This window comes from Brienomyrus brachyistius, chromosome 20, assembly GCF_023856365.1.
Source record: "Brienomyrus brachyistius isolate T26 chromosome 20, BBRACH_0.4, whole genome shotgun sequence".
NCBI lineage: Eukaryota > Metazoa > Chordata > Actinopteri > Osteoglossiformes > Mormyridae > Brienomyrus > Brienomyrus brachyistius.
The window spans coordinates 10,418,110-10,440,147 of record NC_064552.1 but is presented as its reverse complement, the minus strand read 5'-3'; the positions used below and the strand labels follow the sequence as shown (position 1 = coordinate 10,440,147).

Genomic DNA, 22,038 nt, shown 5'->3' with positions numbered 1-22,038 from the left:
AGAGCCAGGCTAATCTCCCTCTCACTCAGCTTGAAAGCTGATCATTTATTTCCCTCTGTGCCAAATATTAAGGTCTGACAGCTGCTTTTATGGGATGTGTTTTTTTTTTCCTTTTGCATTTTGAAAGAAGCAGGACAGTAGCGTGTAGCACTTTCAAAGATGTGCCTTCTTGAGAACACACTCGAAGGTGCCGGAAATGAAAAATATGTAGCGGGGGGGGGGGGGAGGGGGGGGGTAGGTGTCAGACTTTAGCAGAAGGAACTGGACCATCTATATGAATTTGTCCAGAGGTACAGCAGCATTAATTTGCCCACAGGTAGCTGGGGAGGAGTTGGTAAATAATTGGTTAATGGGACTAAAAATACAGGCTAAAGGTTGAATTAAGCACACAGAAGGATTTGTTTAATTCTACTTTGTTTGTCATGGCAATGCAATGAAAACCCTCATTTCTTTCACTGAGTCGTATAATATTCAGAGGAAGGACGCCAGTGGCATTTCTGCGCCCTGAAAAATGTCTGCTTGCATACATTTACCTCAAGGACATGAGTGAATATGTATTTTGTATTCGAAATTTAAGTAAGTCGTTATTATTTTTTTTCTTTCGCAAGTACAATGTTTAATTAAAATTGTTTAATTAAAAAGCATTGGATTTTCAATCTGGGGAAGGAAATGTCCCATCTGCAGGGACAGGGCCCATAATTTTTGTGTGTCTTATTGATTCGGTATTAAACTGTGATGTAACTAACTTCTCTTGCCTTTATTCCCCATTGCACATCAACAGATTCAAAGAGTGAGTATTTTTTCGATAGTTCTGCCTCTTGTTTTAACTTGTGTGTAAATATAAATCAATAATTGAAAATATACATATATCTAGTAATGTGTACCGTAATTGATTTTATGTGTTTTGTGTGCGCTGTCTGTGTGGAGCTACTTATTTATGTTATCACCTACAATGTAGCACAGCATTATGCTAATAGCGTTTTTCTCACCTTTTGCCAAAGGCGTCAAGCTGAATGTGCAAAAACGGCACGGATCCAGATGGCTCTACCAGCGGGAAAATCCGCCGGCGGCACTACTAACAATCTCTACGAAGAGCTCGGGGACAGCACCATGTACGTGTCATCCGCCTCTCTTCTCTCTGACGCCAAGGCCAGTGGGTGTTTCCGTAAATTTGTTGATTTGATCTTGAGCAAATTTCTTTGCTCGGAATAAAGGCCAGCGGATATTCATTCGGCGGCCTCCATGAAACGGCCGAGAAGCAGGCCGAGTAGGATCGAAAGGTTAACTAGAAATATCACTCCTTTGGCGAAGTGGATTTCCCGGCACTCCCCGGTTTCGGCCGTTCCATCGCACTGAGATCCAACACCGTCATCGGTGATGGTCAGTTTCTTGTGATCATTTAAGGTACAAGATTCTGAAATGGACTTACCCATTTAATATTATTTCATCTGGGGGAATGCTATACATATTAATAATAATATAAAAATATCTTATTTGTGAGGGTGTCAAAGAAAGCAGTCATAATTACAAGGAAAACATCTCAAGACGACATCAGAAAACATGCGGCCTTGACAGCCGTCTGAAAGAGATCTAAAACATTTAGCTAATTTTGCGTGCTGCTTGTCACTTCCTTTGTGTCACTTTCTGTGTTGATTTTCCCATTCTATGGGCTGCCTGAACAAAGGAATGTTTTTTTTAAGCAGCAGCAAATAAAGAAAAATGTTAATTCAAATAAATGCCGTAACAAACTTAAAATAACTATAAGATGATGGAATGCATGTCTAACTCATGAAACAAGGCTGTGTTCACTACATCTGTGAGAGGACATTACAAGCAGCAAGCTGCTGTAAAACTTGGTGAGTGAAGTGGAAGTTATTTGTGAGGTTAACAGGGAACAATTTACCTGAATGTAACATCTAGTTATGTCTTCAGTGCTTCTAATGAAGGTCCGTATCACCCATTGAGAGCTGCGTAACGCGAACCTGAATCCAAATGACTGGGTTTGTATACTGTAGGAGTCTGACAGAAAATGAACCGAGTAGCTTATTTCGAACAAACACCCGCAGTGACTCAGTTTCCATTTGTATCATTACATATACCGAACTTGCCTTTTTTCAGTTGCAGGTAATTATTTATTTGTATAAACGCAAGTTAAGGCTTGACGTAATTCATATCAAATGGGGTTTTGAAGTGATGAAGAAAATACATCAAATGAATACATTATGCATGCGTGTCTACTATTGTTATATCCAATCATATCTAATCATGGATCAGACTTCAGTAAGTACCATTTTTTGTGTGTCTGTGTTGTAGCGATTTCTTGCGGTGCTTCTGTTACGTAATCATCAAACTTCCGTGGCTACTGGCTTTTAGAAAGGTTTCTTTTGGAGGCCTGCTACATAATTTTGTTTGTAAAGTTGGTAGTAAAAGTTAGTGTAAATGCGGTGGCCTTGCTACCTTCTGCCCATTTGGTATCTGATATGTATATTTTTATGCAGCGCTTGCACAGCTGCTTTTAGTTGAGTTTAAATATTTTATTTGCTTTTCCATAGGGAGCATAATGCTCTGTGGTTTGCCCGCCCCCTCCTGTTAGTGTAGCGAATCTCTTGCAATAAACCATAGTTATTCACTCCACTCTCATTACAATTTGAGCGAACACAGCAAAACTGTGTCAAATCAATGATATTTCTGCTCTCTATGCATGAATAAGAGTCTTGAGATCATGCTGTCAGAAAATCAATCAGTCCAGTCAGTAAGTTTTTATTTCATATCGAGCCGGGATGCACCTGCGGGCCCCTTTAAAGCGTCACAGAAGACGGCAAATTATCTAATACGTTTCTGCATTACATTATATGTAGCTAAATGAAGCAGAGTAAAAGATGGTGCCAGATTCCATTCCTGTTCAGAACAATAACGGTTGTATCACTATTGGCTGTAGTATCCCCTGTAGTATTTATCCGAGTGGTATGAAGCGCTTCAGGGAAGTGTATAGATCATTTAGCCCGAACAGGACTAATTTCTCCCAGTGGAATCGGTTATGCTGGAATTTTCTCTTCTAACAAATATACTCTATTATGTCATTTTTAGCTTTTAATTTAAGAACGAACACTGTAGGGCTCTCCCAGTGGTGATGAACAGTAATAATTTACTGTCCGCAATAATAATAGAGACTTTCGTGAAGCATCTTTTATATTATGTTGTTCGCTTACGCTTGGTTATGAGTGTGGAGTGTTCATCCTTTTCCTTTTCCCTTTTTCCATTGCCTTACCTTCCAAGACTATTTCTGTTCTGCCATTTCTGAAAAAGCAGGGGCAGGAGGGACGCGCTGGAGGAGGCCGACCGGCAGCGCCTGATTAGCATATTCGCGTCGCGAGCCACTGCCGCACGCAGGCTCTCCACCGGCAATGGCACGCTGCACAACAAGCTGCCCAAATCAGGCAGTAACGTCACGTTCCTGTCTGACGAGAACCCGCTGACCACCGAGAATCCCCTCTACGACGGGGAGGTCCTGTGTGGCTTGGAGATGGGACCATCACGGAGGTCCGATATACTGGGCATGCACTCTCCTCAGAGGAAGAGCTTGAAGGAGGCCTTGCTCCGGTTCCCAGTGGCTAGATCAGGGAACTCATGGACTCTGCCAAGGAAGCGTTGTGGTGCATGGCGGTACGACACTCTTGGGCAACCTGTGGTCACAGACCAGGTCCGGTGGGAGACACAGCTGATGAAAATGGAGATGGGAGACAGCAAGGATCAGCTGGGCAGCTTTGATGTCCCGGGTAATAAAAGTAGACAGACCAAGCTGTCTGTCAAGGAGCAGGCGAGGCAGTTTGAGCAGCAGGTCCTGCAGGACATGAAGCAGCCGGGATCAGACTCCAGGGCCAGCCTGTCCCCTGATAGCTTGCTCTCCGCTCTTCGCCGTCCCCCGCGGCTGAGCTCCTCAGGCTGTGTGCGGAACAGGGACCTGCCCCCCTGTCTAATCATTACCCAGAGTGACGACTCCCCACCTCCAAGCTACAAACCAACCCCTCCGATCCTGCACAGGTTCAGCTACAGTTGTTCAAGTCTCAAGATGGTGGAGCCATATGAGATTAATTTAGAGATCATTCCTGATCCCCCTGATATCCCTCCTCCTCCACCTCCCTCTTTGCTCCCTTCTCCCCCTCCTTCCTGTATCATTTCCACTTCCCCTCTTTTTCCTCCTGCTCCCCCTCCTACCACTTCTCCTTTTCCTCCCACTTCTCCACGTCCTTCCTCTCCTCCACCTCTATCATCTCCACCTGCTCCTTCTGCCCCTCCCGACCTGAATGTCACCCAACATCTGGAATCTTCTCCATCTCGATCCCAGCCTGATATACCTCCTACCCAGCCCCACCTCTCCACCCCCTCCCCTGATATACCTCCTGCCCAGCCCCACCTCTCCACCCCCTCCCCTGATATACCTCCTACCCAGCCCCACCTCTCCACCCCCTCCCCTGATATACCTCCTGCCCAGCCCCACCTCTCCACCCCCTCCCCTGATATACCTCCTGCCCAGCCCCACCTCTCCACCCCCTCCCCTGATATACCTCCTGCCCAGCCCCACCTCTCCACCCCCTCCCCTGATATACCTCCTACCCAGCCCCACCTCTCCACCCCCTCCCCTGATATACCTCCTACCCAGCCCCACCTCTCCACCCCCTCCCCTGATATACCTCCTACCCAGCCCCACCTCTCCACCCCCTCCCCTGATATACCTCCTGCCCAGCCCCACCTCTCCACCCCCTCCCCTGATATACCTCCTGCCCAGCCCCACCTCTCCACCCCCTCCCCTGATATACCTCCTACCCAGCCCCACCTCTCCACCCCCTCCCCTGATACACCTCCTCCCCCACCCCACCTCCCATCCACTGCTCCTGATTTGCCTACTCCACCACCCCTTCCTCCCTTTTCTCCTACCTCTACACGCCCCATCTCTGCCTCTCCTTTTGTCCTGATGCCTCTGTCCTCCCTCCGTCCTTTGTCTTTATGCACCCCTCCTCCTCTCCGCTTCCCAACCGAAGCGAAGGCCCCCAAACTGAAGGGCATCCTCCGGAACATCCAGAACATAGCTGATATAGAGAAATCCATTGCCAACATGTACAGTCAAATAGACAAGAAGCGGAACACGTCGAAGAGTGTTCCAAAGCCACAGGTATCCGTCCTTTCCGAGGCAGCTCAGCCTGAGCCAAATCACCCAAACTGTATTATGGAAGAAGAAATGGACTTTCCATCTCCGTCAGCTGGCCTGTGACAATCATTCTCCACTGCTTGTTATCTATCGTCTTCTCCATCACTGTTTTCTTTATTTACATTTACATCTCTCTGCTTATTTTGACTTGAAAAATCTTCACATATCTCACTCTGTTTTCCTTATAGTGTGTCGTAATCGAGTGTTTGTAAGTTATTTGGGCTTATATTCAGTGACTATTATTAGACATTAACAGAGTATACCATAAATAAGGATATAGTGCTATTTTTAAATATTAAAATACATGAAGAATATGTTTTATTTTAGTAATTATACCCCCCTCCCCCAAGAGATTAGTCATTTAGATTTATATTACCGAACTGATTGTGTGGTTTTGTTATGTTACCTCTCAACTGTAAGTTTTATATAAAGGTTGACTTTCTCTCGCATTGCATGCTCTGTCTTCTGCTTACTGTTCTATATCTCATGTCTTACTGAGATCCCTAACATGCTGACTTAGATCTCGTGCAGATCTCAAGTCAAACACATTATGTAAAACTGGGTTAATACACGCTTCAGTTCAAGAAACTGCCACATCCTTAATGCTGTAATTTCATAACTGATTCGAAAGTTTTCTCTGGAAATTTTTGAATGCAGCATTTTTTGGAAACTCACTTCATATTCAGTCAGACTTGGGAGCCCGAGTGGCCCCAATTAATTAATTGAATCATGTTCATTTTCTTTAGTGAAAACTGACAAACTATCAGTATCGAAGTTCCATGTCAAATTGTAGGGATGTAGCTATTAATATATGTCAGTTCCTTTTATTTTCCCTCTGCGTGTGAGTTAGCTGAACTGAATTCCTTTCGAAAGAAAAAGCTTTAGCTATTTATGTATTTATTTGCATTTGTATGTTTAGTTATTTCACCCTTTAATGGCATTATTTTCTTTTAATGGGATTTCTCTCCAATTTAAAAGGGATATAAAAAGACAGAAACAAACATGATATTCAGCCGTTTCTGCAAAATTAGTCTTCAGAGATTCACAAGCACCAAGGATCCCTGGTCTCTCTGCGGCACAGATAATTAGCCGACTGATCAATCTTAAATCTGATTTGGCTTTTGTCTTTTTTAGCCTCCCAATTTTTTTTGTTATATTCATACAATGCTTCTCACTAATCCCACCTTTAATGGCTGCGTTTAATAAATGGCACATAACCCTGCTGCTATTCAAAGGCACATAATGCATAGTCACTTGGTTTAATCTCCGGGCTTCAACAGTGGTCCTGGCTTTCACAGTTAGACGCATTTGTTCAAATCCTGGTCACATCCTGGAAATTCTAGCAGGATTGCCTCTGTTTCTCCTAACTTTTTGTTTTTGCTTGGGCCACAGGCTCATCAGGCCTCGTTTTCCCTCATTATATCTCCTCCGGTGTCTACAGGAGTCGCACCTGGGCGTTCAGGCTCTCAACATCCCAGTTCTGTTCTCTTTCCTTCATTTGTGCTTATTGTGCCGAAAGTGGTGGTAGCAGATAGAGAGAACATGCTCAATTAGTCTCTAGGGGAGATGATAAAACCAGATGTTACACTTCAGAAGGATGAAAGCTTGCAATTGCCGTTCTTTCTCATTCTTATTGCTGGAGAATGAGTGCACTTCAAACCCCGCGCCGATTATGAGGCTGATCAAACAGAGACGACGAGGTCCTTTAACCTGGAAAGTAAACATAAAAAAAAAAAAAAAACTTTTACCACCGACAAAAGAACCAAAAAGTAAATGTCTACAGATCTTGCGAGGGGGTTGATTCATGGAAGAAGTTTGACAACCGGGCACAGGTGTGTTACCTCACTATTTTCCAAGCGCATGAACATGCTGAAGCGGGATTCTGTACATCTTAAAGGCCATTGTTTCACCCAAAGACGTCTGCTGTGGTTTGAACTCATGTGAAGGGATGACTTTGGTGTTGCCTCCTTTTATTGCCAGGACTCCTGGATCAGCAGCAGTTGTGATATTTTCTGTGGTTGGCTTCCACATAACAGGTTTTCCAATGGTGTGATTAAATCAGTGATTAGATACAGGTCTTTCTCCGTCTGAGCGTGTCATCAGCGTCCCTGGCTTGAATGTCTTGGGTATTATTAGTCGTAGTTGACCAGGCCCATGGAAACCATCTGTCACCTTTCTCGATTGTGGACCGGTCTATTCCGGTGCATTATTTATCACAGCCTGTTCATGGATCTGTGGAGCGCGGAGCTTGCCGAGGTCTATAGCATCCACTATTGCAGACATGCAGCATCCCCCGTCACTACGGGGGCAGCGGAGGGGCTCCAAAGTCTTCTGAAAGTCACAAATTATCACCAAGTGATAAATCTTCATTTAAGTTCCTCATTACTTCCACATCAGACAACAATGGCAGTAATTTGCCCCCGATAATCAGCGGCATGCACAGAATATTAATTCACAGTCGGCACGCAAAGTGACATCTGAGAGTGAAATGGGCTCATGGCTGTCACCCACATCAAACCTACTCTAATCTAGCATTTCCTTCTCGTCCCTCTTTTTTTTTTCGTTAAATACCAGCAACGCTCCCCTGAGCGTCTGAAAGGAAGTCGAGACATTTGTCTGGGTTGCTTTTGACCTGCTCCTCTTCAATTAGCTGTATTTGTTGGTTAACTGAAGCAAGTTCCCAGTTCAGAGACAAGGTTACTTGGCCACGCGACGTAGCCTGTTGCCTTTCAAGTCGTCATTCTGCCTCAGATACAATCAGGCGCATTACAGTAAAATCCCCGCATTTTCTGCCTCTCGTTCTTATGCATTTATATCCCAAACACGTTACTTCCTTTTGGCTGAAACTGTGAAGGTAATTCACCTTGCCGGTGACGACAAATTCAGTACATTCTTCTGTCAAATAATGAATTTTTTAAATGGCCGTTAGGATGTAGAACCCCCATCGCTTCATTTCCAGCACTCAGCTCTCTTGTGGCATTTCGCTGAGCAAAGACTGTAAATCAAAGCAATCTATAAATAACGTGTTGCGTTTGGGTGTCTTTGCGGGTAAGAGACAAGTCACAAACAGGACTGTACTTTTTAGTTAAAAGTAGGAAACACTTTTTGATACAGACATTCAATTTCAGATAGTGTTAGTAAAACAGTGTTTAATTTGGAAGTGCTTATCTGAACACTGTATGACTTGTGCTTTTTACTTTTCTTCCAGGCGAGGTTATGGACATCAAGAAGTAAGCATTTTTATTTACTTAAAATATATTACATTTGGATGAGGTCTTTTTTTAAGACAGCAAAGCTGTTTATTTTTTATCTTTTTTTTTACTATATTGTTGACTTGATATAAAAAAGTAATCATTTGAATAATTTGAGTTGGTGCTGCATAATCGGCGATATGGAGAAATATATAAAAACCATTATACTGTATAGATGTTTAAAAAATGTTAAGCCTTGCACTTATTTTTCTGTGGGTGGACTTCATTTCACGTTAAATCTTCCTGTGATGCTGTCTCACGAGCTTGACTTCCTAACTTTGACCTCAGCTCTGGTCTCTCTAAGCTATCAGTACAGATCTAATATCAACTTAATGAAACTTTAATTTTTTTTTTTTCCTTTTTCCATCTTTCGCCTTTTCTGTTTCCTATTCAAACCTCCGTCAGCAGCAGCAACTGCTGAGGCCAACACTTCTTAGACCAGAGGTACTCTTCCTTTATCAACGTTTTTGGGTCCCTGCCCATCCCTTACCTGTGTTCCCTCTTAATCCGCCCTGTCGTTGAGTAATCACTGTGCTCTGACAACAGGAGCTCTCCATGGAGTCCGGCATTGACCCCGGACAGGAATATTACGCTCAGGATTACTATAATTACGAACACGGGTGAGTCTGATAATTTACATAAGTCTAGTACCGTGTGATTAGGGAGTTCAAATCTTGAGATTGGCCGGCCTGTTCAAACCAAAGCATCCAAACTATTAAATACTTTTTTCTCCCTGTTTTTTTTTTTATAAATTGTAGAATGTGCACTCTGCTCGCCCTGTGTAAGCTAGAGGAGTTTACGGCTATACATTTGCTAATTGCGATGACTCATTCCTGTTGGCTTAGGTTACGTGAGGCCGCCGTTTGGTTTTCTCACAGAGTAGCTACCAAAGTAATCTTTCAGCAGTTTATGTACTGTAATGTAATCTAGTGGCTTTACTGTTCTGGGCAGCCCTGAAGAGAGATCTTAGCGTTCATTCAGCTCGTACAATTCTCCTACAGCCACCTAGTCAATAAGCTTATTTTCTTAGAGGATAGTAAGGCCTTTAATCAGGGAATCAAACTATAAAATGCCAGACAGAGGTACCACACACTGCTGTTTATTGCCCTGACTGGCGTCTTTTCAGCTTTTAATGAGAATCTACAAAAGTCTCAGCGAACTGACAGGGTGTTATTTTAATTTATTTCAGTTTTGTGCTTTTCTCACAAAAGCTTTATTCTTTAACTGTTAACTGTGTTCGATGAAATTGAAGACCCCGTTATATTAATTTGAACCCCATAACCTTTAATGAATGAGCCTATTGCTATGGTACGGGACAGAGTTTAAATGGGAAAAGTGAGGAATGATGTCATCCGGAGACGGGCTTGCTGTGGCCTTAGCTATGGGATAGCCCAGAATAGCAACTGAAATCTCATAATCTCTCGAGAATTGCGTGCTAGGAGAGCAGTGGCCCCATAGTAAGATGTCACCGACCACGGTTTGACTTTCATAACTTACACCTGCCCTTCTAGCATGTATTGCAGTCATACTGTACACTGGTTAATCAATGACAAATCTTCTATGTAGCAGTTAGCCCCAATAAAACAGCCCCCCCATTGCCAAGTTCCAGTGTCATTAAGCAGGAGGTGTTCCTAACTGCTTAGGTGTCTTACTGTAATCGCCTGACCTCCACACATATACAGTATGGTGGCGTCTGGGCAGTCCTGCTGCACTGGAATGTGTTTTGCTGACCTCAGAATGATTGTTTTATTCCAGGTATGACTTGCCGCAGTATGGTAGCCGCAGAAAGTTGATATCTCCGTCGGGAATGTACGATGAGTATGGAGAGGTGATCATGGAAGATGACGGCAGCTACTATTACAGTCCTCAAGGGTCTGAGGGAGAGGTAGCGTCCTCCACGGAGTCAACTTCTTTCATCAATCATTGCTGAATACAGACACATTTATACCTACGATATTTTATATAGGTCCACCTGTGGTATTTATTGACAGAGTGAGCTACCATGAAACTCCAAGGAAACAAGTAGTTTATGAACTGAGACACATTTTCACGGTTTAAAATTTTCCTTTCTGTTGTATTTTAAGAATGACCAGCGCAAAGCATAAATCTGAAAGCAATTAATTTCATTCTGTTCGGCCCTGAAAACGTATTTGTCATTTACGCCCCCATCAGATGTTGCGTGGAATCATCTTGTAAAAGCTTTCTTTGTAGCAGCACTAATAAAAAGTTAGACCTTTTCAGCAGAGCCACAGGAAAGCAATGTGCATTGTCAGTTACTTGAATAAGGGGACACAGTTTTTATTCAAAACTGCACCTTCGAGATATTTGAGATTTCTTGATAACTCTTAGTGATGTCACTGCTGCAGGTGTCCATGCGAGGTGGAAGGCCCATGCGAGGCAGAGGTCCACCTCGGCCACTACAGAAAGTGGCCTTCAGGGGCCCGCCCGCAGCCCCCGAACTTCCAGGGGATGAGCACGTTCCCGGCAGTTCAAAGGCTGCCAAGCGATTAAAATCAGTTATGAAACTCAGCAAAATATTATCCGCGGGCAAAACCACTGGCCAGCCATCTGGTGCTTTAGCCCCTCGTCACTCTCCATGGAAGAAAGCCCGGATATTCCCAATGATGTTTTCCAAAGATAAGAAGGATGGGAGGGATTATGCCACTCTGGCATCTGCCCGGGATGGTGGGGTGGTCATAGATGGCACTTATTTTCAGGCGTCGGATGAGAAGTCCTCGGCAAGTAAGCGCCTGCAAAAAGTGCTGAACCGGATCAACATCACCAAGAAGCTGCAGACCCGGAGAAGGTCTCAGAGTAGCATGAGCGAAAGGTCAGCTGCCGAGAGCGAGAAGGATGAGTCCACATCCCAGCCCACCAGTGACAAAGACAAAGAAGGGCAGTCAAAGCTTTCCATAAGTGTTACAGGGGAGACTGATCAAGAGGACAGCGGCTCAGAAGACAAGAGTAAGAAAGAGGACTCAGGGGATGATGTGTCAGAGAAAAGCAGTGGTACTCCTAAAGACAAGGATTATCTTAAGCTTGACTCTGATAGAGATGATGCTAATGAGAGTACTGTGGACTCAGAAGAGGAACAGGAAGTTTCTGATGATGAAAAGGAGTCAGCATCTAAGGAAGAGTCAGAGTCCGAGAGAGAGTCTGGTGCAGATGAAGAATCGGAAGCTGAATCAGAGACCGAAAAAGATTCTCAGACTGAAAAGGAGTCAGATACCGAGGAAGAAAAGGAGTCAGATACCGAGGAAGGCTCTGAAGGAGAAGATGAAGAAGATAAAACTTTAGTTTCAGAGGAGAATGAAGTCGAAGCATCTACATCAAAGACGGCTTCCAGCGAACCTTCTAGTTCTCAGATAAGTGCACAATCTTCAAGGAGTTCTTCAGAAACTGGGACGTCCAGGAGATCATCATCAGAGAGATCCACTGAAAGCACACAAGGTAGCAAGAGAAGCAAGTCTTCAGGGACGTCCAGAAGCTCCTCTGATGGGAGAGGCAAGAGCAGCAAGTCATCTGAGGCCGTGTCTGCTTTCAGTCAAGAATCTGACGAAGCAACAGAAGAACCAAGTGAAAAGGAGGAGATAACATTGGATGAAGACAATGATGAAGATGCCACTGTCTCAACAGCCAGAAGCTCCCATAGTGGGACTATGTATAGCACAGAAGCAAGTAGCAGCGTGCCGGAAAGTTTGGAGGAATACAACGAACTGTCCCCTATAAGTGAAGCTGACGAAGAGGAGGAGATTTCTTCTCAGAAGACAAAAACCTCCGTTTCTAGTCATTACGCCTCTCCTGTGTCTGCCTCTTCGGCATCAGGCAGCACTCGGCCTTCTTTAAGTATGTCACCCGAGGAAAACGAGGAACAGGAAGAGGAAACTGAAAATGAGGCATCAAATTCAGAGGAGGAATCAGCAACTTCCTTTTAGCTGACATTCAGAACCTTTAAGTAAGATGGGCCAGTCCCATTTCTGATCTGCTGGTGTGGCCCTGCTTAAGTGTGATTTCCTGTCTTAATCTCTTTCTACAGACATGCTGTGAATCCCACCAACTTGTGATGCTATGCCTGTCTGCATGCTTTCCTGTTTCAGATTTTGCCCAGTCAATGTCCTGTTAGATCGGTTCAATGAGTTCGGTCTCTGATACTCTTGGATTGCAGTGCTGGTCTTTGCACTTTGTTTTGTTTAATGAGCAATGAAATGAAGCACAAATGCCTGATGCAATGAAAGCAAAACCTGTTTCCTCTCAAAACACAATAGTAGTAAATGGCAGAGGACTGACAGAGTACTGGGGTTTCCTCAAATTTCATGTTGCTTTTCTAGAAGCCTTGTGTTAACTAACTCATTGTCTCTCTTCTAGTGCGGGAGAAAGAAGCGCATCAAGCTTGTGGTGGACCGAGAGTATGAGACGAGCTCCACAGGGGAGGACAGTGCCCCAGAATCTCACAGGAACCGCCTGTCCAATATCAGCAGCCAGAGCAACATCAACGGGAACATCTACCTCGCTCAGAATGGCTCCATCATCAGGACCCGCCGAGTGGCCCACCACAATAACTTGAAAATGAACTCACCCACAAGGTTGGGGAAGCAGTTCAAAAAGCTGGATAAGCTGGCAGTGACCCATGAAGAGAAACTCCCCCTCAACAGTCCTGGGGACGGGGGGGTCTCCGGTGCCACAGACGAGAACCTAAACACAAGACCCTCCAGCGGATCCTTAGCCTCCAGCACTACAGGACCTGATAGCATTGTCTCAAAATCCAATATAGCGATGGCAAGGGGCGACGAGGCACGTGGCGCGGAGGAGCAGGAGTCCGCCGTGGACAGCGGGACTGCGAAAGAGTCAGAGTCACACAGCGAGCACACAGATGAAGAAGAGCTGTGGATGGGGCCGTGGAACAATCTGCACATACCAATGACAAAACTGTGACTTTTGTAATTTTTATTTTGGTTTTATTACATGATGAAATGTAATTTCTATTGTCTTTATTGAAGAGCGAGAGAATATTTATATTGTACATCTGTGTTAAAGTACGTTAAAGTTACTCGATTCACTGCATTACCATCAATGTGGCATTTGCACTGACTGTTTTCCTTCGCTTGAACCTGCTGAATTTGATCAAATGAGGTTTCTTAAAGTTACACTTAAAGAAACTGTTTCTATCAAAAACGCAACTGTCAAACGATTTAAAAAGAATTAGACTTCTTTTTACGGCATAATTACACAATGACTGATATGAAGAATTACTACTTTTCATTTCAGCAATCCGATGGGGGAGGGGCGTTATTGACCTTTCTAGAGTAAAAACAGAGGGTCAGGATTAGATATGGGTAATTGATGCAAATTGCCTCGTAATGGACTGACATTCTGTCCATTGGCTAAAAGTGTTCTTTAGGCTACTTTGGACGGAAATCAAAAATTGCAGCTATTTTCTTTTATCATTTTTTATTGCTTTTAGCAACTTTGCAGTTAAATTTTCAATTTTGGATATCTGCTCTGTCACAACGTGCCATATTTGTCACTTATTCTGTTTTGGTCTAGTTTTAAATTGATATTTGTACCTATAGCGTGATTTTTCTGAGCTTGGAAAACAGAGAGCCATCCTCTATTATACTGTAACTTTATGGGCTGTACTCTACCATCTCTCCAGATTACAAAATATGATTAAGTTAAGCTAACACAATGAAATTTTCCTTGTGCATTAATTTCAGTGAGCACTGTCAGTCCTGCCTCGGCCTGCCCCCTTATAGGGACGGAATGATGGTTTAGTGCCATACATGTTAAACCGTCACGATGCTTCCGAATTCTCTGAATAAAAATTAGGATAACATGCAGAACTACAGTACATGCATTAATTACTTTGGAAATGCCTCACCAGTGAAGGTGTTCATTTGTTATTTGCATTCCGTTCTTGATTTCTTTCCATCAGCATTTTACGAATATTGAAATTTGTAGATGTGTTGGGACTCTACACTGCTACACAGTAAAAGTATTTTGTCACAAACCTTATTACAGTCAGTTCCTCTGTGAGCGCAGACATTTGATGTATTTTCAGAAGAGAACTAATAGCAGCAATCTGAGACAGCTTACAGCTTAGCAGTTTTGGAGATAGACACACATGGCATATGAACTAGCTATCAGAAAAGGAATCCTAGGGGTCTTACAGTCTTATTGCTTTTAAAAGCAAACTGAAAAATGTAGCGCCTATAAGCACTGGCCTCCTACCAAGGCGACTATTAAAGTTACATTTAGCTAATGGTGCTGCAACCTGTATAGTTTCATTTTCAATATTTCCATACTTTTATTAATCGTTTAACTGACTTAAATTCCAGCTTCAATTTATAAAAATGTATCAACACTACTGCACATCATACAATCCATGATGGAAATGAGTAGTTGAAGTATGCAGACGTGTGGATTTACTATACATCTCACTGCTAAATTAATATTCATGTCTTATTTCACTGTGATGTGATTTATAAAATGTTTGGTTTTAGTGACTATTAATAAAAGCTAATTTGTTTCTCACAGAAGAAAAACACATCAAGTAAAACCAATATTTATTAAATTAAATCAGGCTGCTTTTGCAATTCCAACGAACGAATCAAATTCACACGCTGGCTTTGTTCTCCCAGCTTAATTTTTCCTTTGAATATTTATTAGAGAACATAAAAGCATAAAGCTTGGTCCAAACGCTGCAATACTGATATGTGCGTTTGATAGGGGCCCATTGTTGTTTGTTGAATTTGTGTCTATTGCGTTTCCCCATGTTGATCCGTACGTGGGAGTTTAAAACATTCCCTATTGAGCATTTCAGCGTCATCTAGACTGGCTTGTCACTGACTGAGCCTTTATAGGAAACTAAGGGATATGAGCTGGAAAATGGTTGGAGTGACCCTGTCTTTGAGTATCACAATATCGGGAAGATGTTCAGCTGTTCACAGTACTTCAAGGGACAGAAGCTAAAAGTAGCGAGACTGGCAAGGAGGTCTGACACAAGAAAACCGTGATGTCCTATGAGGCATGTTACTGTCCATAGACAAATTTAGACAGAAATGCTTCTTGGTGATGTTGGAGGGTAAGATTTATACAAGGATTACCGTTCTTTAGATGTGTCTAACGATGGGTTAAAAACGGTACAAATATATTTTTGGACAGAATTCACCTTTGTATCCTTTTTTTCCCGAAAAAAGTTCCAGTGACAACTTCAGCTAATGATAATCTTTCGTAATTAAAATTATACTTGTGGGAAAAGGTGATTCATTATTATTATTGTTTATTATTATTATTGTTTATTATTATTATTATTATTATTATTATTATTATGTGGAAATGGTGAACATGTTCCTTAACATATAGTAAACTTTGCTCTTATATTTTCCAGAAATTTCTTCTCAAGGGCGTATGTTTGGTTTGAACCTTAGTAGGGCCCAGTGGTCGGCACAGCTAACCGAAAAGTTAGCTTCGGATAACAGCTAATCCGTTAACTCGAAAGTTTAATTCGATAACGCTAAACCAATAAACCGCTAAAGATTTTGCACAAGCTGAGGATAACCACTAACTTTTATCGTATGAATTTAGCTTCGGTTTTGTATCGATCTCTGAAACCCTTAAAAACATACGCAGAGAGCTAAAATTCTAACCTGCTCAGTAAGTCATTTCTGCATTGCTGGAGTGGTTACTTGGAGATGTTTAGGCCTTACCCAGTTGTGAATCGTTGGATTCTGCAGAGTCTTCGGAATAAATTTTCTTTGAGTAATATTCCGTTTGTGAGATAGATGCGTTTTTGAGATTTCTCGATATGTTTTTGTCTTCAGCTGGCTCATACCGCCAGTGTAGCCGCTTGGACACCAACATGGGGCCGTTTAACCAGGACTAGGAAGGCGAATCTTTATTAGTCTACCGAAGCAGAATTTCTTGTTAGTCTCATAACTTGTTGTATTATAGGTAGTTTAGGCTAAATGTAAGTGAACGACGATCCATTTAAACTAGGGTACATGAAGTCCGACAAGTTATGCGTCAAAGCAGGATACCCAGCTTTGTGATACAGGTCCCAGTTCTCCGCTTAGTTCTGGGTACCACAGTTTAAGTGGACTTCATCTTTGTTCACTTATATTTATACCAGACTACCTTGAATACGACAAATGATCACGACTTCTGTTTACACGTAGTCATAGAACAGCGTGCCAAGTAGACTATTGCAGACACACTCACAACACACCCGCAAAAATATATGCGATTTTATGACTACTGGTAAGGACCAAATCAGCCCTGACCTCCTAATCGCACGGTTCTCCCACAGTCTGTCCCCACTGTCCATGCTCAAATCTATGCCTTTGTTTCTTGCGGTACATTATGGCAAATTGGAAATATAAGTGTTTAATGTACCTTCTATGGTTTCACTGAAACACCATAATTTATAAACGACAGCATTTCTGACAAACGTAATTAAACCATGATATTGATTCTTTTTTGCATAATATTTTCTTCTGACGGGATCGCACAATTCCTTGCATAACATCATTTTTGTATGGGTATGTCATGAGTGTCAGTATGGTGTGGCTAATTTATTGAGTGCATTTTTTGTTCTGACAGTTTAATTAGATAAATTAAAATTGGGTACTCTTTCAGTTATGCTCACCTACCTAAACTATGTTGCGGTGTCTGCACATTTATTTCAACGACTTTCACGCAAGAGAGAAAAACAAAAAACGACAGCGATCAAATTCATTTTCAAGTGGTTTTTGATCCTTGAAAGTGACTTTGAAGACGTACAGGTACAATGACATCATAATGGTGTTGGACAGTCTGCAACCTCGGAATTGGATTTCAATTTATTTAACTTTTGCGTTTGAGGGATCTAAGTGTATGGCAGTCTGTAATGTCACAGCTGACAGTCATTTTTCCGTGTCCCGAAATAATAAAATATGTTTGCTATCTTACTTGTGTGACCTGTTTGTGGCCTGAGAAGTGGGTGGTTTGTTAGAACAGCTCAGTGGTTTATAACCTTGTTTGTTGTGATGGTTTATTTACTACTACAAGGTAGATTATTAATTATGGATTATAAGATATTGTACTTTAAAAGTTTAATATTGTTCAGGATTGTTTCATTGGCCTGGCAGTCACGAGCACAGCATCACAGGGGAGTTATCATAACATGATAATTGTAGTCACTTGTAATTTTTTTTTTAGCAAATGAGAAACAGGGCACTGTGCTCTGCACAGTTTAGAGGTGCCATCCAATTAAGTCACCCCAGTATTCAAAATTGAACATAACATGAAATAAATTGTGAATTATTTTTATTCCTACAAACAAAAACACCTGTCTGGTTATTCTGGGTCAGTAAACCGTATGAAAATACTGAAAGGAGCCGACCAATAAATAGATTTGCAGCATTAAGTGAAACATTTTCCCGCAGACTTATCAGAATGGTCTGTGTTTCTCTTTTGCCTGGAATTCAGAATCATTCTTCAAGATACAGCTGCTAAACACAGAAAGATTTAATTTAATTTTATTTTGACACTGAGATACATAGCAATCACGTCACCATGTATGGCTTCAGGAATCGGTTGATATTTAAATAATTTGCATCTTATCAACAAAATGGCATTTTCTTTTACATAATCCTTTACACTAGTAAAGGAAAGGTTACTATTTCAGGTTAGCTGTAGTTTACTGACCCTAACAAAAATTCATATTCAGTAACATAAGAAATTCATTTTTCTAGATAATCAAATAATTGTCTTTATTTGAATGATTTACTTGTCTGTGGATAGAGATGGACGTTTATTTAACATTAATTTGTTTTTTTAACACTAGATGGCGCTTGCTACTTGCCAGTGGATTGATTTTTTTAATTTTCTTTTTCGAAACACCATGAATACAGCTTTTCTGTATCCTGACTTAGCACTTTAAATTTTCTGACTACAGGAGAGACGTTGAGATACTATATTATTATATAAACTATTAATTATGCATTGCAAACTATATTTTCAGTAACGGATTTCTGTATTTATCATAATGCTTTCAGGTATTTATTATGAAACTGTAATATTCATTGTAATATTAGTACGGTTGAGTAAGTTCATTATAGCCATTATAAAACCACGTTCTCCTTTTCAGTGTCTCTATTGTAACTATAAGGCGTTATGATAATATAAAGACCGCATACAGAAAAGAATGCTGTATCATCCCTTGGAGAATGATGCTTTGTAATGTATGTAATGCTCTCACCAGCAGGGGGAGAAAACGCGATGGAATGACAGCAATGTAGGTACTGTCCCTAGGATAAATAATCACCTGTCCCATATTCATGTCAGCCAATGCATGTTTTTATTCATAATCAAAAGTAACTTTACAGAGATGTACTTAACGATACATACATACACACACACAAAGGTTTGTAATTATATCTTTGTGGGGGCTCTCCATTCATTTCTATGGGGTAAACTACATTGTGGTGGAACATGTGGTAAGTGTATATATATATTTATATATATGTGTGTGTGTGTGTGTGTGTGTGTGTGTGTGTGTGTGTGTGTGTGTGTGTTTTATATGCAAAAACTTTTACATACAACTCGACAACTCGTAGCTAGATATTCTGTGCCCTCTGGCAAAATATGACACCCCCCTCCACCCAATGAATTTCATAATTTTACATATTTAAGGGCCCCTGTGAAGTAATTAACTGTGGTTACCCAGCCCAGATTCTTAAATATCATCAATTCTGAAACATTTTCACCTCATTCCCATTACTGACAAATTCAGTATAAATACTACAATAGGTCTCATGTAGAAATATGAGTAAAGCGGTTAACTTGGATATTTTTGTAGAAGATACTAAGATAAACCAATTAAAAGTATTTACATACTGTACATTTCATTGATTTCCAAAACTTTTCATTTGCTTGATTTAAGTAATGCCATCTAGACTCAGCAATCTGTGCATGAAACATCTACACAGCGGGATATTTTGTGTTTTTGTATACAATGTACAATATTTGGTACACAATGATGTGGTGCACAGTATAGTAACAGTTTCAACTGTCTACATTCCTCACGTTTTGGTTATTTGAATTGTATGTTCGTGAATGTAACTGCTATGTTAAGAGTAAATCACGTGAAGAAATAAGACGCATTCAGATAAATCTTTCCTGCTGTAAATATGACGGGATTACGACGTGGCTGCTTACATTAAACGTCTGCTCAGAGATGCGGTATTATAAAGGAGATCACTTGATTACAGAGGTACTTGGCGTTGTGTGTTTTTTTTTCCGGAGTTAATGGAATCGTTAATCTCATAGAAAGCGGGGTTTTAAGAGCAGGGTTCAACGCACGAGCCCAAGAAAACAAAAAACAAGAAGATTAATGATCCGCCGAATGTCATAGTTGTGACATCCAAAAGCTGTCTGGTCTGGAGTTATGCAGATGTTATATTCAGTTTCTTTTTTAATGACAACATTACAGTAGAGAGGGCTTAAGGTCACACCTTTAATTCACAATGGCTTTATTCATGTTGTGATTCAGAAATCCAGACTGTGTTTCATGTGCATGTGGTATTAGCTAGAAATACATTCTATAATGTCATGTGAAAAATGTATAGTCTAAAATTATGGTGTACCTCTGCAAGCTTGGACACATCTAAATCAACTGATATACCATATGTCTGTAATGCACACTGTCTTGCTACTTTACCGAAACTGCCTGTTTTTTGCTTTGGGAAAAGAGTCAAGGCCTTATTTTAGTAAACACAACCTGTCAGGTCTTTCGCAAATCATCTGAAGCAGTAAATATTTCTTAAGTTGTTTTTTTTTTTTCTTCTTTCTCATGTGGAGCAGAACAATTATCTGCTCAATTAAGCATAATTGAGTTGTTGATACTGGTTGGTAAGAAAGTCTGCATAAGCTTCGCAGGAAGACGACTGAATGGCAGTGCTGTAAGTCAGCAGATGTGTTTGTTTCTTATGCTACACTAACTGTCCTCGAAGCACGCGTCCCACATCCCATTTAGGAGGCAAACATTCCAGTTTCACTCATGAGCTGTTTTCCTTTGATCTGACAGCTTCACAACAAACGAAGCACATTCATTAACCACCCAAAATGGTGAAAGACCCATTATGTTATATGTCCTAAAATTATTTATTAACATAACTAGCAGTTTGTAATTTTACTGCATGGACTGTTCCACAAGTCTCTGTTCCTGGACCAGTAAATTTTTATGTACACCAGTGCCCTCTAGTGAGAAGTATGCTACCGTTATGCAATACTCATTTATTTTGTACTTCACTGTTTAATGAGTAAGAGGCAGTTTATTTTTACTGTATATTGAAACATTAAACTAGCATGTTTGATGGTTTTTCATTTTATTTACATATTCAGTCTGCGATACAATGGTATTTTTAACTACAACATCATATAGTTCTTTTTCCATATAATAATCGATCCTCGATTGATCTCCATGGGGAAATTCTCTTCTTGCCTACCCCACTTGCAAAGGGCAGCCACCTATAGCAGCGCCCTGAAAGCTAAGGGTTAAGGACCTTGCTTAAGGACCTGCAGATGTGCTGAGAGCAAAACTGAACCAAGCAATCGTCTGAGCAGAGACACTGAAGCTTTGCCCACTGAGCCACATATATTCACAACTGCAGGTAGCCGCTATGTGATACTCGACATCGTGTAAGTCACTTAATTTCCGTGCCAGTCTGTGTTCACTAAGCTATTTCAAAAGCAATTATACTACGCAATATCAGCCGTGCCTTCAGCACCAAACTGATGATAAATTGAATGTGATTATTGTCATTAGATTATTTTTATTAGATAAACCCCTGCAAGTTATTGTTTTATGTTGAAGACTTTGAAAACACGAGCAAGAAAAAGTCCTTAATAATAATAATAATAATAATAATAATAAAATTATACATGTTTCAGGAAATTTTCAGGAGAATTTTATATAAGCACAAGTGCATTATTGTGTCACTTAAATCCAAACATCTTCTGTTCTTTTCTTCTTTGGTAGATGATGAAACAATTTTGGTACATTTTCAGCCAGCAGTGCCTCATGCACCCCATTCATATTTATACATATCTTTCAAGATATTTGTTTACACTATAAGAAATATATGTTAGTAATCTCAGGAAATGTTAATATAAGGGAAGTTTTCTCCTTGGCATTCGCAAACCTGTAATGCCGACTTTATTTTTATGTGCCATTTATAAATATGCCGTTTTAAATGAAATCCTTTTTGGTTTGCTAAACTATATGTTGTATGTTTGCTGCACTTTATAATCTCCATGCATGGTGTAAGTTGTTATTTCAGAGATGTACTTGATCTGTTTGAACCCAAATTAAGGTTTAACTGACACACAAACTTAGTAAAGTAACTCTTTCTCAATGACATCCCACCCAGGAGTTTCATTATTCCTGAAATGTAGGGTGTGTGGAAAAGTAGAAACTCAGCAGTCTGGCTTTTCTAATGAAGGGGTGCATCACGCAGCAGAGTCTCAGACATCAGACTGTATGCCATCGATACCGCGACACGTCCACCGGCACTCTAGCGGGGACGTAACGTGAGCATTACG

General features: G+C 41.2%; 1 protein-coding gene across 1 annotated transcript in view; it reads left to right on the top strand.

The window, feature by feature from the left end:
• The window catches only part of pcdh15b (protocadherin-related 15b), a 224,201-nt gene extending 211,240 nt beyond the window's left edge, over positions 1 to 12,961 (top strand). Inside the window, exons 33-39 of the mRNA XM_048987517.1 lie at positions 782 to 790; positions 1,002 to 1,112; positions 8,415 to 8,436; positions 8,863 to 8,901; positions 9,004 to 9,077; positions 10,213 to 10,342; positions 10,824 to 12,961. Coding sequence (XP_048843474.1) covers positions 782 to 790; positions 1,002 to 1,112; positions 8,415 to 8,436; positions 8,863 to 8,901; positions 9,004 to 9,077; positions 10,213 to 10,342; positions 10,824 to 12,392 — 1,954 coding nt within the window. The 3' untranslated portion in view covers positions 12,393 to 12,961. The remainder of the gene's footprint in view (positions 1 to 781; positions 791 to 1,001; positions 1,113 to 8,414; positions 8,437 to 8,862; positions 8,902 to 9,003; positions 9,078 to 10,212; positions 10,343 to 10,823) is intronic.
• Positions 12,962 to 22,038: the final 9,077 nt, after the last annotated feature.